This window comes from Pinus tabuliformis, chromosome J, assembly GCF_031772625.1.
Source record: "Pinus tabuliformis cultivar Carrire ecotype Pingquan chromosome J, CPIR1, whole genome shotgun sequence".
Taxonomy (NCBI): Eukaryota; Viridiplantae; Streptophyta; class Pinopsida; order Pinales; family Pinaceae; genus Pinus; species Pinus tabuliformis.
Window position 1 is genome coordinate 930,798,475 of NC_142295.1, and position 18,792 is coordinate 930,817,266.

At 36.9% G+C, this 18,792-nt stretch overlaps 1 protein-coding gene and 1 pseudogene across 1 annotated transcript; both read right to left on the bottom strand.

Annotated features, from left to right (window-relative positions):
• Window positions 1-8,915: 8,915 nt before the first annotated feature.
• Window positions 8,916-9,742, bottom strand: LOC149229823 (large ribosomal subunit protein eL31-like). The gene is made up of 2 exons (XM_089378748.1): window positions 9,519-9,742; window positions 8,916-9,297 (listed from the first exon to the last, which is right to left on the bottom strand). The coding sequence occupies exons 1-2, from the start codon at window positions 9,599-9,601 to the stop codon at window positions 9,018-9,020; spliced, it is 363 nt and encodes a 120-aa protein (XP_089234874.1). The 5' UTR covers window positions 9,602-9,742; the 3' UTR covers window positions 8,916-9,017.
• Window positions 9,743-15,162: 5,420 nt separating this feature from the next.
• LOC149229824 (uncharacterized) lies at window positions 15,163-16,160 on the bottom strand (annotated as a pseudogene).
• Window positions 16,161-18,792: the final 2,632 nt, after the last annotated feature.

Genomic DNA, 18,792 nt, shown 5'->3' on the forward strand with positions numbered 1-18,792 from the left:
TAAAAGTGACTTTAAGTGATAAAGTTATTAAAGTCTAATTTTAAAGTGACTTTAATAAAGTCAATGTAAAATTAGAAATGAAAAGTGACTTTGGAAATAAATGACTAAGTGGGTCTTTATTAAAGTGGGGTGAATTAAAAAATAGAAAGCGAGATTTAAATGAGCATTTAATCTCAGCCCTAGATCTCAATCTATTTCAGCCATTGGATTTAGGGATTCCCCAAAAGTCACTTAGGCTTAGATTAAAGGAGGAAAAGGTCATTCATGCTTTCATGCGCAGATTGAGAGAGAGAGAGCAAGAGAGCAAGGGAGATTTCTGGACAGGGAGGAGAAGGGGGCAGCAGCTTGGCACACATTCCAAGGCAGCATTTTAGCAAATCCGTACAGCTGAGTTAGCACACAGTGAAAGGCAGATATTGGGCACATTTTTCTAGAAATCCGTACAGCAAGTGCACAGAAATCAAGGAGCAAAAATCCATACAGCAAGTGGCTGTACCTTGGCACGCCAATCGAGGCAAATCCGTATAGCTGTTTCGCTAGTTTTTTTTGGCACGCAAATTGAGGAATCCGTACAACGTATTTAATGGCAGCTTGCACGCTTTTCTAGGAGGCTGTACAGCATTTATTGTTGTTCTGTTTTGTTGTTGCAAGTTTTTTCAGTTGGCTGTGAGGCACGGAAAATGAGATAAGTTGTAAAATTTGCTTGCTGATTTTTTGCTGAATATTTCTCACTGTAAAAAGCATTTTCCAGATATAAGAAAGAGCTCTCGAACTGGTTTTCCCCAAGAGTTGTAGGGGGTTTTTCCAGGGTCACCTTGACCAAAAATCACTGAGTTTAAATGTGTTGAATGGCTGTTTATATGTGCTGATTTTTATATTTTTGCATTTTCCAGCATTCTGTAAAATTTACAGAATTTGTGTTTTCAACAAAATTTATTTTTCAGTTGTTGAATGTATGGATATGGGAAAGGGCATTTAACTATTTTGGAGAAATAAGGTGAAACTGAAAACCGGGGTAGGAAATGAGAAATTTTTACATGGTATCAGAGGTTGAGTGCTGAAGTGCAGTTTGGGACAGCAAGGAGGAAAATTACAGCCTGCTGATTTTTCACTCAGAAAATTCCAGCGAGCTGATTTTTCACAAACAACAGTTTTATCCTTACTACAGCGGTGCTATTTTTCAGTTTTAGGACAACAGGATGTCATTGGGATTGAGGGTGGAGGATAGGTTGGATGGGCATTCCAATTACAGCATTTGGAAGGAGAGAATGCAGAGTATCTTTGAGGAGGCAGAAGTCTGGGACATCATGGTGCATACCACACAGAACCCTGTTGTTGTGCCTACTGATGCCACTCAGTTGGCTGAGTATAATAAAAAGAACAACACCGGTAAGAGACTAATTCTAGACGGAGTCAAAGACCATTGCATTCCTCATGTGAGAGGAAAGAGAAATGCCCATGAGATGTGGATAGCGTTGTCTAATCTCTACCAGAGTACCAATGAGAACCTAAAAATGGTCCTGAAGGAGAAGTTGAAGACCATTAAGATGGGTAATGATAGTGCAGATGGATATCTCACAAAGATTACTAATGTGAGAGATGAGTTGGCAGCAGTTGAAGAGGTCATTCCACCCACTGAGTTGGTGCGGATTGCAGTGGGTGGCCTCCCCCGTTCATGGATGAACTTTGTTGATGGGGTTTGTGCACGTGAGACCCTTCCCACATGGGTGAGGTTTTGGGATGATTGCATTCAGACAAAGATCAGGAAAGGTCAGCTTGGGGCAGCCAAGCCAGTTGAACAGGATGAGGATGTAGCACTCTTGGTAGGAGGCAAGAAAGGCAAAGGGAAGAAGCAGGCTTCCACAAGAAATGGTGGGGGCAAAGGCAAAGGTAAAGGTAAACAGGATAACACACAGAAGGACTATTCCAAGGTGAAGTGTTGGAATTGTCAAAAGATGGGACACTATGCAGTTGTGTGTTCGGAGAAGAAGAAGAAGAAGGGGAAGAACCAGAGCATGGCAACTTCAGCAGAGGTTGAGGACTTTACAGATCATTTTGACCAGGAGTTTGCGTTCACTGCATATGAGTCCTCTAGTGCAGGATCACCTACCAAACAGGTTCAGAGGGAGCATGCTTTTCCCTCGATTAGCGGAGCATCTTTGGGTATCTGGTATGTGGATAGTGGGGCTTCACGTCACATGACAGGAGTCCGTGAGTACTTCTCAGAGCTTTCAGAGAGTGGCACTGATATAGAGGTAGTACTCGGTGATGACAGAGTTGTTAGAGCAGTCGGGGTGGGGACACTGACATTTCATTGGCAGTCCAAACATCCCTTGAAGGTGTTAGATGTTCTTTATGTGCTAGGGATGAGGAAGAACCTCGTATCCGTCTCAACTTTGGAGGACAGAGGATATGAGGTACTATTTAGGGGAGGATAGGTGTTGATGTATCCTAGGGGCACTCCAGCTGATTCAACTAGAGTGATAGGTGTACGCCATGCAAAGGTGTACAAGTTTGCATTCCAGCTCCTTTTGGCATTGAGCAGTAGTACCGACAGCAGAGCTAGCAGTTCTGAGTTGTGTGAGATTTGGCACCGCAGGATGGGGCATATGTATCATGGAGCCTTGAGGACCTTGCGGGAGATCACTACAGGTGTGCCAGATTTCAGTACTAATCACTTTGATACTTGCAGAGGATGTGCGATGGGCAAGTTTGCCAAATCCCCTTTTCCCAGCAGTGATAGCAGAGCGACTCGGATTCTTAATTTGATTCATTCCGATGTGAGCGGTCGGATGTCTCATGTTTCCTTAAGTGGATATGAGTACTATGTCTTCTGCTTGTCACGTATAGCATGTCACGAAGCGCCACAGGAAGTGAAAGCAATAATATTTAGGATACCAAATCTAGCCATAAATTCAGTATCCAAATATGAGTGATGCAAGCATGCATATTGTATATGAAAAGAAAACCCATGAGATAGTACAAGAAGTAATGGTATGAATGAGGAAAGTTTAGTATGGAACTTTGTACAATTTTTGGGATATTGTCTTTTAGGGTAGTAATGAAGAAGACCACACCTTTATTATTGCTAGTGAGAAGACAATGCTACAACATCAAACACTAGCACATATGAGAAAGAAAGGTCATTGAAATTTGCATGTTAAAGGTATGATTAAAGGCATGTCTAATTGGTCATTAGATTATTGTGGTGAACATTGTATATATGATCTCCTGTTACATTGATCCCTACACGAGTTTTTATTTGTTTAAGACTTACTTGCAAGTTTGGATTGAAGGATATCTTGTTACATTGATCCCTACACGAGTTTTTATTTGTTTAAATATGCATGCATGCATTAAACTAGTTGAGTAATAATATTTTGAAATAAAGATAAAATGCATTTATTGTAATTTTACTGTGTTTCAATTTTTAATGATTTTTTACCGTATAGGAATCCAGTTTTATATATCTGTAAAATCTTGGAGGAAGGATTGGAGAGTTTTTGACACTTCCTATATTTGAGATAACTTTTATCCTTTGGTGAAAAGGTATTTTTTTCATTACAAAGTTATTTTACTTTACCTGGTCAACATAGAGGGGTTAAACCATTGATATCCCTTCAAACTGAAATATAACCCCACCCTTCAAATTTGATACCTACTTTTCCTATTTATAAGAATAGTCAAAGCACAATCGGTCATTAATCTACCACTCATACTTATAAAGCTTCTTCGCATCCGCTCGCTTAATACTTCAAAGAAAAACAAGTTGGTAAGTCTAGAACTTCTACTTATAAGAATAGTCAAAGCACTCTCGGTCATTAATCTACCACTCATACTTCTTATAAAGTTTCTTTGCATCCACTCTCTTAATTCCTCACTGCCAATCAAATTCCATCTTGCAAAGAAATATGTAAACGATTGAACTTTGAAACACTGCCAAAAAAAATCAAAATATTAATCCATCAACAATTTGTCAATCAAATTCCTTCCGGGCAAACAAACATGCAAAATTCCCAAACCGGAAAAAAAGTTGTTATTACTGGATTATTAGGTGATTTCATGCAAATTTATATGTTAAGTCATTGGTTCAATTCTTAGCCCTTAATGTAACCTCACCAATATTATATATATATATATATAAAGATAAGAAAACATAAAATATATATTAATGATAACTAAAAAAAATAAAACAAACTTTAAAACCAATGTTATTTTAAAGAGTTTGTATAATAAAATTATAAATTTCCAAGTTGATAATGAGGAGAATGAATAGCTTTTCCAATGACAAAGATCAGGATTGGCTAGGTGCCTCATCTTCATTTGGATAGAATGGCTTTCCATAAACGGGTTGTTTCTCTTAGTTCCAAACCCATATCCAGATCTAAACTCAGCGGCACACCCTTCCCTTCCTACAGTTCCATCAGTTTAAGCAGCACCCAAGGTCGCAGCGTCAAATACACCTATATACACCTAAGTTTGCACTTATTCATTGCAGTGAAGCTCCCAAAACGTCAAAAATGGGTTATGGTGAAGCTCCTAAAAAGCTCCAAAGTACCAGTTGAAGTTTCCAAACAGTTTTGGAGCATTTCCAACCAGCTCCCAAGCTCCCAGGAGCGGGGGAGCGGGGGAGCGGGGGAGCTTCGGGTCCATGCTCTCCAATGCCTAGGAGCAGTACCCGTGTAACTATGCTTAATTGTTAAATACATGCTTATGGTAGTTTGAGTTTGATACATGCATAAGCAACGTAAGTATATGCTGCTCATTACCGGAGACCAAATAAAATTTTATTACAATCACTGATATTGCACAATTGTGAATGCAACAAATCAACACCAGCATTTACATTAAACAATAAATATATTTCTTCAAAGCAGTAGCTTTTTCCTCCTAATAGAAGCCTTTGACATGATGAAAGACTCCTGCATCTGTAGCTTTGCTCATGGTGTGAAAGAACATAAACATTCTTAACAGCCAGATCACATGATAATACATACTTGGGGTTGCTAAACCCCGCGGTTGCAATGGTGTCGTCATTTCAAGATTCTCCCTTGTTGAAGTGTGTAATAAAACAAAGCAACATTCAACCCATCTATTTGACGAGGCCTGGAAGCATCAAGTATACTATATCAAGAGGTGCACTTCTCGAAGCAGATAAATGGCAGAACTTAGCAATTATAGATGTGCTTTGCACATCCAACTTATCAAGATGGTCCCGGGTGGATATCCTAACAGTCGGTCAACAGCAGAATGGTATTGATTATCCAAAAGTACACAATTTTTGGAACTCAATAGTTGTATGCCTTTGTAAGATGTCATAAAAAGAGAAGAATCGCAATGCTGCAGAGTTCTCCAGTTCATCTTGCAACCTTGTGTAGAAAAGAAATAAAATCCATCTTGAAATATAATCCAATAAGAAAGAAATCACCCTTCTATTGTAATGGACTACGATGTGGAATATTGTTTATTTCCAATGGAGTTATAAATACAGACAGGTAATTAAATATAAGCATTTTGTTTTGTTGACAACCACCCAAATGGAGGTCCAGAATCAGGGACCTGTATTTTCATCACAGTTCCAGTTTTTGGAACTGTACAAAAAGTTGGCAGTTGACAGCTTATGTCAACTGTTCCTTTGGTCTCCTATGAGTATGTCAGTTTTACTTGGCATCTTGGTGCAGCATTCTGAATAAGTGGCCAATTTCATTCTTTGCCACACACTTGCCTCAAATGCTCTTATGCACTATGTGGTATTATGTCTTGAGCCAATGGTCCTTGACTGGTCTACTGGACTGCTGGGCCACATGAAAGCTCAGTTATCTGCTTGCAGGCATGGTGACAACCACATGTTTGGGTTTGGGAGCATTTATGCCCATTATTCTTTGAGAGGATTCCATCACCACGACCATGTTTGTCAGATACAACTACCAGCCCAGAAACCAAAGATAGTAAGGTGGACCAACCTGATGCATCGGTTGGGGCAGGAGGTGGGGATAAACCAGTGTCAAACCCTACATCGTTTATATGTTTGAACTCTTATCCCTAAATTTGCCCCAATTTCATATTATCACTCATGTACATATGCCTACTTGTAAATGACACTACCGCTTCAAATGATGTCCCATTGAAGGTTGTCAGATTTTTAAGCAAGTTTTCTTCCTTAAAAACATGGATACCATTACCTAGTGATTTCTAATGGAGAGAATGATATTAATTTTCAAATAAATATCAACAAAAAACCCTCCTAAATACTAGGGGAACTTGTCAAATTTAATCTGTCCATTGTCATTTCTAATCGTTACTGCAATCTGCACCCAATATAACTGAAACAAGCTTTGTGCATACCTACAACAAGCAAACGACAAATATACCACCCGCTTTACTGTAAAACATAGACAAGAAAACATTAGACAAGCCCAAAGCTGAGCTTCTGAGCATGGTGTGATTGGTTACCACCACAAGTTGATTGAACAAGCCTCCTACAGAATCATTTTGGAGGCAGAATGTGTTCCAAAAGAAAATAGAATACATATATCAGAGCATCTGCAAGGATTGCAATCTTATTGAAGAATTCCAACTTAGTAATTATAATTAATTATTTCCCAAATTTGTAGATTTGTTTTTCCTGGATATAGTGTCTTGCCACTGATATTTTCCATTCAACTGCACCTCACAAGCAAACCACTAGGATTGAATTCTCTTAGTGAAATTCACGATGGAAGAATTAAGAAGAAATTACATGTCACTGCATGAATAAAATTTTATGTATGCCTTCCTATTTATAGAAAAATATTCTCGCAAAGATTCCTCTATTTCTAACATTAAGAACCACGCTTTCATTGCAAGTGCATCACAATTGCCCACTAGCAATCACTACCAGTCACTAGCACCCACTATTGCCCACTAGCCCTGATGCCATAGGTGCTCATATTGACTTGAACCAGAAACCCAGGCCTGTAGGCCTCTATGTTCTCTGTTCCAGGGATAAGCTTTGTGGAGCACAGCCACCATCTAATTTGTAGGTTCCTTGGGGCATCTTGGCAAGTTTGATTGCAATGTTTTCCATCAACGTGTTACTAATATGGAAGTAGCAAAATATATGATACATATTTCCCTTCTCTATACAGATGGGCATTTAATTGTAACATCCCATTTTAAAAGCTAAATATATCATTTATCTGTATTATTAAGAGAAATGAAGTAAAATATTTATGTTCTTCGGAAATCATTTCTTCAAAAATACCCAAAGTATTTTGAAATCTCTAAGAAGTGGACAAAGGATGCCCTTCTTAAAGAAATGGCAAAAAGCATTAATGTGATGACAGTATCCATGGCACTATTTGCATTCCAAAGAGAAAAAATACATTTTCATATAATGACAACAATACAACCTGACAAAAATGTAGGATAATATAGAGATTCATGCCTCTATCCACCCAAAAATAGAGAAATATCCTAAATTTATGTTTTCCTACTAGAAAACGTAGTTCAATCAGAATACCAGGTACAGAAAACCTACTCCTTGCAAAACCGGACCCCAATAGATGGAATGTATAATTTCTCCAAGAATGACAACATACAAAAGCTGCTTGTCATTTTTGAGAATCCAACCCAAGTGATAAATCATAAAACTCATCTACAACCCACAATATAACTTTAAAAACAAAAACAATTTCCCATAGAGATGTGGGTTTTTTCAGACCATAATGATGTCAAAGTTGATCTTTGCAAAAAAAAATATCATCAAGATAGACTTCTGACAGGAAAAACTTTTAGGCAATTGCATTTAGAAATGGGCACATCATTACTTATATTCAACACGAGTAAAGATGAAATAATGAAAATCACAAGCTGCTTAAATTTAAATACCTCAAAGACACACAATGATGACAGTTGATCCTGTTGTCAAAGATGATCCCACAGCAAAAATAAGATCACAACATGATTCAATAAACAATCCTTTGTGAATCTGGGCAAAATAACCAGTATATGGATACCCTTGCTCTAGTGGTTAAGGATTTTAATCCACTCTTATAAAAGACTATATCCAATTGTTTATGGCAGGACAACTAATGCACAAACCCTGGTTGGGCAAATATGACAAGCAACACTGAGGCAAAAATCCGACATCACCCACTGATGCAAGTAATGTCAAGCAAAAACGTGGCCATGAAACTGATTCCAAATATTTTGCTGAGAACAGCCCCCCACGCACTAACTAAACATGCAAGAGAAAAAAAAAATTGCATTTTGAAAGTCAAATTCTTTTTGTTGGCGAGTTCAACAAATATATTACGTCCATGAGAACTATCTGAGCTAAACTATATGGGTTAGACTATCTGGGTTGTATTGTAAAAAAATACACATTCAATATTTAAATCCTAATTATTCAGCCAATGGGCTACACTTCACCCTTCAAATCTTCTGATGTTCCATTTCTAACAGGCATGCGGTGGTAGGACACACAAATGGCAGGTGTTGGGATGAGCCTGGGTGAAAGCTCTGGGCAGTTTGGGCAGAATAGCTAGAAGTCATAAGTAAGACCTAAGGCTAACGATACCCATTCAATCTGATGCAACATCTCTTCAAATGCTTTAACATTGTAGATTAACATTATCAGAAAAGTTAACTGAACAATATGTAGACAAAAGATAAAATATGATTCCTTTGGCGAATAGTAAATCATAAGCAAGTCAGACTGTTTTGTGAGGCAATTACTCGAAAACAGAGTAATCCTGCTAAACAAATACATAATCATCATAAACTTTGAAAGCTGGCAAACGGATATAGATGTGGGTACGTGTTATGTAGCATGGAAAACTGTGATTAATCCCAGCATTCCAGATACCAATAAACAAATAAGCTACTTCGTCAACATAAAAATCCAGGAAAAAAAACCTCACGTCCTACAAAACTGAAGTGTCAAAGCATTAAATGCCCTCAGAATCATAACACTATAAAGAAAATAATAGTCTACATTCCGCTTCACAGCAAAATGTACTTAAGATGTGATTACATCAATCTTCCTCCTCAATAATCTTAGTACCTACTCCACTGAGCCCTTCAGGAGGCACCTCCGCCACCGTTACAATCGAATAGAGCTCCTCCTTGGCATCTTCTTCGTCGTTGCGCTTCCTGGAGATTCGAACCCTCATCCTCCTGGGCACACTCCTGATGCCCCTGCTCCATACAGCCTTATTAAGTTTCACATCAAGCCTCACATCGGCGGTTCCCATAGCCTTCTGGGAAAATTTCCTGATCTCCTTAACGACCTTTGGAGCCATTTTCTTAAAAGTGCTGCAAAGGAGAAGTCTGCGAATAAATCCCTATGAACACTTGATAACACTCAACCCTAGACCTTGAAAAATTTTCAAGTGTATGCAGAATAGTTTTTCAGATGCATATAAGAAATTTTATGGAAAAAAACCCAAATCGTCAACAGATCAAACGAGAAAAACCTAATATATGATACCATACAGAACAAAAATTGACTTTAAAAGCTTCAGATTTTCATCTACCAGCCATGGAGACGCTTGTGAAGATTGATGGTGTACTCCCTGGTCACGACCTCGTCCCTGCGGCTCTTTCCCTTCTCCACCATCGTGCCACCTGCTCCGCTCCGCTTCGAGTCTTCTCTCGGCTCCTCTACTAAACCCTAAAATCTACAGAGAAGCTAACAGAAATAAACCCTTGGCTTAATACATTGAGTTGTGAAAACCCTTGTATTCAAACATATTTGATACTCCTTTTACGTCCGTCCAATGTGATTTTGTTTCAATAAATTTTATGCGCGTGTCTTTTGAAAATATGAATTTTTATTTCTCATATGAGGTGTAAGAAAATATACGGAATTAATGGGATTATAGTAGTTGGCATGTTGATAAGTTAATGACTTGATTTAGACTTTGGGGTAGCGTTTGTAGTTATAATTAGGGTTGATTTACGTTGTAAATATTTGGGTTAAGGATGTTTAATTTGTAACGTAACATTTTTAAAAAATCTAAATCCACAAGTACATCTAAATCTTTAAGAATATTGATAAAAATAAGGGATTTAATGTTGGCCTTTTCACAAAAGGAGGTGACATTTACTTGGCATCTACAAATATGTATTCAAATCTCCTATTCAAATTATTATGATGTATTGTGATTTACTCATGTGCTTCATTTCATTGACTTCTTATAGGGAGTGGTTTTGTGAGTAGTTTTGTAAAAAAAAAATTGGGTTATAACTTGATAACAAAAATCATGTATAAAGGTCAAGTTGTTATTCAAAGATGGAAGGGGAACGAACTTTCCCCGAGGTTTTATTCATTCCAAATCTAGCCATAAATTCAGTATCCAAATATGAGTGATGCAAGCATGCATATTGTATATGAAAAGAAAACCCATGAGATAGTACAAGGAGTAATGGTATGAATGAGGAAAGTTTAGTATGGAACTTTGTACAATTTTTGGGATATTGTCTTTTAGGGTAGTAATGAAGAAGACCACACCTTTATTATTGCTAGTGAGAAGACAATGCTACAACATCAAACACTAGCACATATGAGAAAGAATGGTCATTGAAATTTGCATGTTAAAGGTATGATTAAAGGCATGTCTAATTGGTCATTAGATTATTGTGGTGAACATTGTATATATGATCTCCTGTTACATTGATCCCTACACGAGTTTTTATTTGTTTAAGACTTACTTGCAAGTTTGGATTGAAGGATATCATGTTACATTGATCCCTACACGAGTTTTTATCTGTTTAAATATGCATGCATGCATTAAAATAGTTGAGTAATAATATTTTGAAATAAAGATAAAATGCATTTATTTTAATTTTACTGTGTTTCAATTTTTAATGATTTTTTAACGTATAGGAATCCAGTTTTATATATCTGTAAAATCTTGGAGGAAGGATTGGAGAGTTTTTGACACTTCCTATATTTGAGATAACTTTTATCCTTTGGTGAAAAGATATTTTTTTCATTACAAAGTTATTTTACTTTACCTGGTCAACATAGAGGGGTTAAACCACTCATATCCCTTCAAACTGAAATATAACCCCACCCTTCAAATTTGATACCTACTTTTCCTATTTATAAGAATAGTCAAAGCACAATCGGTCATTAATCTACCACTCATACTTATAAAGCTTCTTCGCATCCGCTCGCTTAACGTGAGGACCACAATTCAGACCATTTTTTTTACAGCAAATACAACCATAAAGAAACGCATTGAAATTTCAACTTATTTAGCACACACATTCCTAACACTCATTCAGGAAAACATATCATGACATACATTTACATATGTTTAACTAAGATCAATAGTAATGAAATACATGTGTACCGTTCACCAGAAGGCGAGACTCCGCTTGCTCTGCTGTTGCTGGTACTCCCTTGTGGCTGGTCACCTCCGCGAGTGAATGATGACGCACTTGATCCGAATGCGAATACCCACCGGTTAACAAAGCATAAACATTTTTTTCTGAATATTCAAATTGCTCATATAATGATACAAATATGGCAACACAAGGTTGAGTTGCAACTATGTGTTGTGACGAATGGACAACAATATGATATGGCAACTATATGACATAGAAATCACATCTATTGTACAAACATGGAATGATGTTGGTGTATGCGTTGCAGAGTGATACAACAATTCCAATGCACGACAATTACATAGAGGACTTGGCAACATAATTTTTTTAAATGTCAAGCCTAATTCTTCTAAATTTTTTCTCTTTTGCAATCAATTTTGCTTGAAATCCAATAGGAATTTGTTGGAATTACAAGTTATAGTATGTATAGAAGGAGCACCCCAAAGGGTTTTTTTTTTTTTTCAAGGTAATAAATTCATTTATGCATTCAAAAATGCATTGAAGTAACCAAAATCACAATCTTGCCAAAATTACATCACTAGATTCTCATGAAAGAAACCAAAATATAAACAATTAAACTATGCATTTTTAAACAACAGCGAATGAAAATAGTATATAAAAATCAACTAACAATATGGAAAATAATATTTTTGTGTGATCACAGTGACAAGTATGGTAGAAATGACAAGTTCAATATCTCAAACTATCTTTGATAGCAATGGAGCATAAAAGTCCATGATAAATTTCCTCCATGATATAAAGACAAAAATATAATAATATATAAATATTGAATGAATAGATTAATAATGATAACATTTATTGTGAATGACCTTCATGCATATTATGAATAACCTTTATGCATACTATTTAGGAAGATATTTTTTTTATTATATTCATCATTAAAATATGTTTTAGTATTGTATTCTTTGTAGATTTCTGTGATTCACTGAAACATTTCTATTTCACCTTAGATGATACATAGACTCGCTTTTTTAAATTTGGCATTGTTTGCTTGCATTGATAGCTATTTTACCTTGGAAGTTACAGAGGCTGTTGCTTTTTAGATTTGGCACTGATTGCTTGTATTGGTAAACAGGTGGTTGTGGAGCTTGTGTGGTGCTTTTGTCAAAATATAACACTAAAACAAAGAAGATAGAAGAATTTTCAATTAGTTCCTGCTTGACCTTGTTGGGTTCTATTGATGGTTGTTCTATTACAACTTCTGAAGGTCTTGGGAATTGCAGGGATGGATATCATTCTGTTCACAAAAGAATGGCAGGATTTCATGGATCGCAGTGTGGATACTGCACTCCAGGAATGTGTATGTCTATATTTGCTGCTCTTCGCCGAGCTGAATCTAAAGAAAACCTGATCACAAGCACGGGTTTACCAATTTTTCTGCGTTGGAAGCAGAGGAAGCTATTGCAGGCAATTTATGCAGATGTACAGGATACAGGCCCATTGCTGATGTTTGCAAAAGTTTTGCAGGAGATGTAGATTTGGAGGACTTGGGTATAAACTCGTTTTGGAAAAAGGGTGAACCCGGTGACCCTAATAAGTTGCCTTGCTACAATCCAACTACAGTTTGTACTTTCCCAGATTTTTTTTTTTAAAGACGGAGTTTCTAGCCAGTGGACCTGCAATTCCCAATTGCAATAGCCAAAATGGCGAAGTACCGAGAGAATCGACCACATCCAGACTATATACCCTTTTTTTTTTTTTTGCAAATATTTTTAAAATGTTCACAACTACTTTTAACGAAATATCTAACTGGACAAGGAAGAGATCATACTGCTGCTATGCGGGTTATAAGAATAGCTCCAGCATAATTCACCAATGGCGGGAAGACAAGAAGCTGGAATATTAGTACCCCTACACCTTAAGAAGAAACAGCATATAAAAATAATCAATAGTTATTTGTTATTTATCCGTATCTGAAAAGATAGTAATGCAATGATTCAAATATAAAAATTAGAATAGCAAAAAGATTTGGACTTCTTTTGAATCAAGAAATTAAAATTTTGATGTCGGATACTCCTCAAAAGAGAACATATAGGTCCTTGTTCCTACTGGACCATTGTGTAAAGGAGCTTCAAATCCTCTGAGAAGAGCATCCTGAAAATCACTATGATGGGAATCAATTACACAAGCTAAACAGGAGATATTTAATCCTAGTCTAACCAACGGATTGATGCCAAACTAGATAAGTCCCAGATGAACATACTTATATCCATTCTCAAGTCCCCATTGGATATCTTCCGATTTCAACAGTGGTATCTGATAATTGGGTTCAAACTTCGGACAAACGAATTGGGTACTTACAGATGTATAGCAGAACAAACTAGCAGCTTTGAATTTAAACATTGGCAATTCATAAATCTGACATACTGCAATTTCATGCACTTTCCAATTTGGATTGGGCTCATATTCTTGTGTGATAACTCATGCATCATATAAATGATCATGCCTTAACTTATTCATTATTCTTAGTAGCCATGATTTCTGATTCTTCTTTGATACTTTGTCAGAAAAATCATAAGACACACTGCTGTTGTGAGATGCCATTTTCAACTATTGCAAATCTCTGCTCTGTATTACTTGAGTAGGTAAGTTATGCTATAAGAAGTAAGGAAACTGTGCAACTGCGCAAAACGAGTCACACAAACAAAGATAAAAGTGGGATTGATGATTAGAGATTTATCTGCGGTACTTATCATTGCATAACCAGAAAACTTGAAAACCTAAAGCAGCTAAAAACAAAGGTTTCTCTAGTTTGGAAATCATTGCAGGTAATACCAAAATCAATTAGTAACACAATCAACAAGATTGTGAAATAAAAACCTCATATAAAAAGCATCCCTGGTATTACCCTCAAGTTCAGCTTTTCGTAAATGAAAATTCAAACGAATCACTAGCACTTCTATTCTAGGAAATGTATACAATTTTCATTGGTTTCCAAATATCTAAACCATCAACCTTGAGAAAGACAAACCCAGGTCATGTCTTTAAAGTTTAGAGATATAGGATTCAACAACAGGTCATATGACTTTTTATTCATTTTCATTATTGCAATGCTGCCTTTATAATGATATAGCTAACCAGCATTCACAATCCTCGTTATGATCCAGACCAAACATGTCACTTATGCGTTTTAAGGGATTAAAGTTTAAACAACATGACACATACTAATAAGGATCACAGTATCCACACCTCTTTTTATTAATATTGACCAAATTACTGAAAGTAAGTACAAGGATGACAGTGGCGAGCTCTTTTCATTGTTTTTTTTTTCCAATCATCAAGACCAAATATTGAAATATATAACCTATGGGCTGGAAGAGAATAAAACAGGAGACATATAATAAGGAATTACAATGTTTATCTTCTTTCATTTAGATTGAACTACGTAATGGAAAGAAATGCAATAAGAATTACAGTGTCAAGATTTCGTCATCTTTCTTACCATTTCTTCATCTTTGCCACTTCTTCACTACAAAAATAATCTTCTTTGCCACTAAATAACCTATGAGAGAAGATTGACTTGTTCATGCTATTCCTTTTCCCATCCCAACTTGAAAAGACAGTTCTATACCAAAACAAAGGATCTCCCTCTTGTAGTGCCTTAGTGTTCTAGAAGAAACCCTTTAGTTTAATCTTGTCCTTGGGGAAGAACTTCTTGAAGTTGGGTTTTGATATTCGGATGAATACTAGGACAATAGCTCCTTCCCTTTTCAAAATGAATCCAAATATGTTACTTGAAAGAAATAAAGTACAAGATATATAATCTGGAGTAAAGCAACCATTCTGTTCAAAGTAAATATATAGTAAAACATATACAAACTTCACAGTAAATGCAGTTTTCCCTTCTTTGTGGGTGTTTTTTTCAATTTGGTGGAAGGCACAGGAATTTAATGGAAGAAGGCATACAAAACTATGTAACTGTAGATAACTAGAGCGGTTGGAACTAACATGAAAAGAGGTACAACAGCCCTTATATACCAATGCTTCCACAGGAAAGGGTGCCAAGCTTGATTTGAATGACGTCCATTAATGCCAACATCAGAAAAATGCACCCAAAAACCAAACCACAAGCAGATAAAAGCATTCCAATTTTCAGAAAGTGTTTATTGATGGATGCCTTGAAGACATCATGTAGTGTCTTGCTGTTTATCAAGACTATAGCCTGCTTTAAGCCCTGCGCAACTAAGCTGGAGAAGAGAAAAGAGCTGAATGATACTACCTGAAATGTTAGAAGATTCTCGCAATGTTTTCTCCAGCGATGCAAGCATTGTCGTCAACTAATGTTGCCGAACCGGGAGCGGTGATGGTCAAACCAACAAATACGGCTAATGTGAACAAGGAATTTACATTGATGAGGCCATCAAGAGCAGAAACATGAATGTTGCTAGAGCCTTCGCTCAATGCACTACCGGGGTCAATTCACAATTCAGACTAAATATTTTTTTTTTGATGTGCATCTGTACAACGTTGTTTAGTCCCCTCACTCGTGGATTTGTTGAACAAGGTGTGCAAAACCATCCTTGAGCACAACCATACCCAGAATAGATTATCTTATTAGAAACCGGACCTCGAGCAAGATATGGTTTCTCATTTCGCAAATGATGAAACCCATAAGCTATTTGGGCATCCATACCGATGCTGAAGTAGTTGTAAAATGTGCCTTTATAAGAAGTGGAATTATTTGATGATACACTATCTTCAATCCCATAACCAAGCTGATGAGTTGGAGCTTCTTGTAGTATTTTTGCGATTCCTCCGGCCATCGAACTATCAATTTGTTCACTGCGTTGTTGAAACCCTAACAGGATTGAGAACGTATTCCACCATAAAGTCTGAATGGAAACCTGGCATGGGACGACCATCATCCCAAATCCGTGGAAATATCGAAATAAGGGTTCAACAAGTGAATTGCATTAAAATGAAAGGAAAAAAAAAAAAAAAAAAAAACCAATTGCACAGGCTGGAACATTTATAATGAAGTGAAGGTTTCAACATTTCCAAAAAGAAGGATAACCCGAGTACAGTTGCACTCATTCCCTCCCAAGAACATTATGGACCTATCAAAACAAAATCAGAAGTTAACATCCAAAATAAAATCACAAAGGAAGATAAACCACAACATTCGATTCAAGCCAAATGAGAAAAAAAAAGAGGGCTGGGCTTGGATGCCTGTGACAAAATGAAAACGTCCCCTTCAAATTGACAAATACAATGACGGCAGCCTCCAGTGCAGTGCTGATGCCATCCCAGCGATGCTGATTTTCATCGTACACAAATTCTTGATTCCACACAGCTTCCACCATGGCGATTCTCAGATACTCTGGAATGATCAATCTTTTCCTCAATTTTTCCTTGTCGATCCTGGGGCCGACGAATCCGCGGGTCTTGAAAGTGTGGGTTACGGGGGATCGGGCGTCATTGTGTTTTGTCTCAGGGTATTCATCGTCGTCTTCCATGTAGCTAATTTCCGATTTGTGGGATCCAATGCAATTACCTCTCTGTTGTAGTTCTCTCTCTGAATGCATCATGGCTTTGGACTGCAAAACAACCCAAATATATGGCGGGGATCGATCTCGGGACGTTCCGGAGATGTGATCAGTGGATTTCGTTTGAAAAGTTGTTTGAGACTGGGAACGATTTAGAGCCTCAGCGGCAATGGTGGGATGGAATTTAAAAAGTGAAAAATAAATAAATAAAATATGAGGCTGAGAACGGGGACCATCATTTCGACATTTCGATGATCTAGGTTTATTCCTGGATGATAACGGACCCTCAGTACGTGAGTTGGCAGCGTCCAAGTTGAAAAGATCCAGAATCTCGAATTGTTGAAAAGATCCAGAACCTCGAATTTTTAATTGATCAATTCAACAATTTCCAAGTGAATAGATCAGTTGTATAAGTCAAGTGAATTGGCCCTCTCCTAATCAATATAATAAAATTCTCCGGAACAATTTGAAATCTGACACCATATTTTGCAAATCACTCTTGTACATTATACAAAATTTTTAGGATAGAATGTTGTAGAAATTTAATCAAAGCTAGTCATGGGCCCATAGGTCTCAAGGGTTTAACTTAGCTCTGATACCAAGTGTGAGGACCACAATTCAGACCATTTTTTTTTAATTTTTTTTTACAGCAAATACAACCAGAAAGAAACGCATTGAAATTTCAACTTATTTAGCACACACATTCCTAACACTCATTCAGGAAAACATATCATGACATACATTTACATATGTTTAACTAAGATCAATAGTAATGAAATACATGTGTACCGTTCACCAGAAGGCAAGACTCCCCTTGCTCTGTTGTTGCTGGTACTCCCTTGTGGCTGGTCACCTCCGCGAGTGAATGATGACGCACTTGATCCGAATGTGAATACCCACCGGTTAACCTCCCAGCCTACTCCTTGGGTACTCTTCTTCCCCGCGGACCCCCGAGCTGCAATGGGGTTGTACAATGGAGACAAGCACTAGCTAGTAGAGGGGAGCACACCTTGGCTCAAGAGTCCCCTCTCTAAATCCTCTACCTCACCAAACTCACTATAGCTTCATAATCACTGCTCTCACAACATCTCATCCATCCAACAATAGGGTTCCCCCCAAAAGTCCCCCATTTTCCCATGGCTTGCCCCTTCTTTTATAGGAGTCCTCATAGGTGACACTTGTCATGTCATGCATAATTAATTATTTTGTTATAATTCAATAACTTGATTATTCACCCACCCATGTGTCATTCTCACATCAAGGTCTCCCAAAATTATTTACTTAAATTTTTATTTAAAACTAATATTTTCTTCACTTCAACAAGATTCCTATTTCTTCTCCTAGTTGTCTCTTTATTCCCCCCTTTTATTCCTTAATTTGTGTTCATTACTTGAAGTCAATTAATGAGTCAAGATTTTATCCCCAAACTACTCCCTAATTTAACTCAAGTTATCTCCTAGATGGATATTCTTATGTTGGTTGTTGCCACATGGAGCTTCTCTACATTTCTCTAAATTTAATTTATTATTCTCATTTTAATTCACCTTCCCCTTTTTTTTTATTTAGGTTTAAATTAGTTTAGGATTAATCTTCATCCTTACTATTATGTTTGTCTTTCCCCTTTTTCCTAATTAAACCACATAATCTTCCTAGTATTTTCCAAAATGGGACGGGTAGAGTTTTTAAGGTACTTTATTTTAATTCTTCCTATGATCCTCCTTATTCCAAGTTTTATTTTTGATTTAATTACATTGGTTTCTAATCATCATTTACCCTTGATGTAAATTTATCTAGTTTTCATTCCTTGCTTATATTTATTTATTATTATTTATTTTTAATGATTCCAAGGATGCCAAGTTTGGTTGTGCCCTTCAAGAACTTCCCTAGAAGTTCCAAGGGTGCCACACCT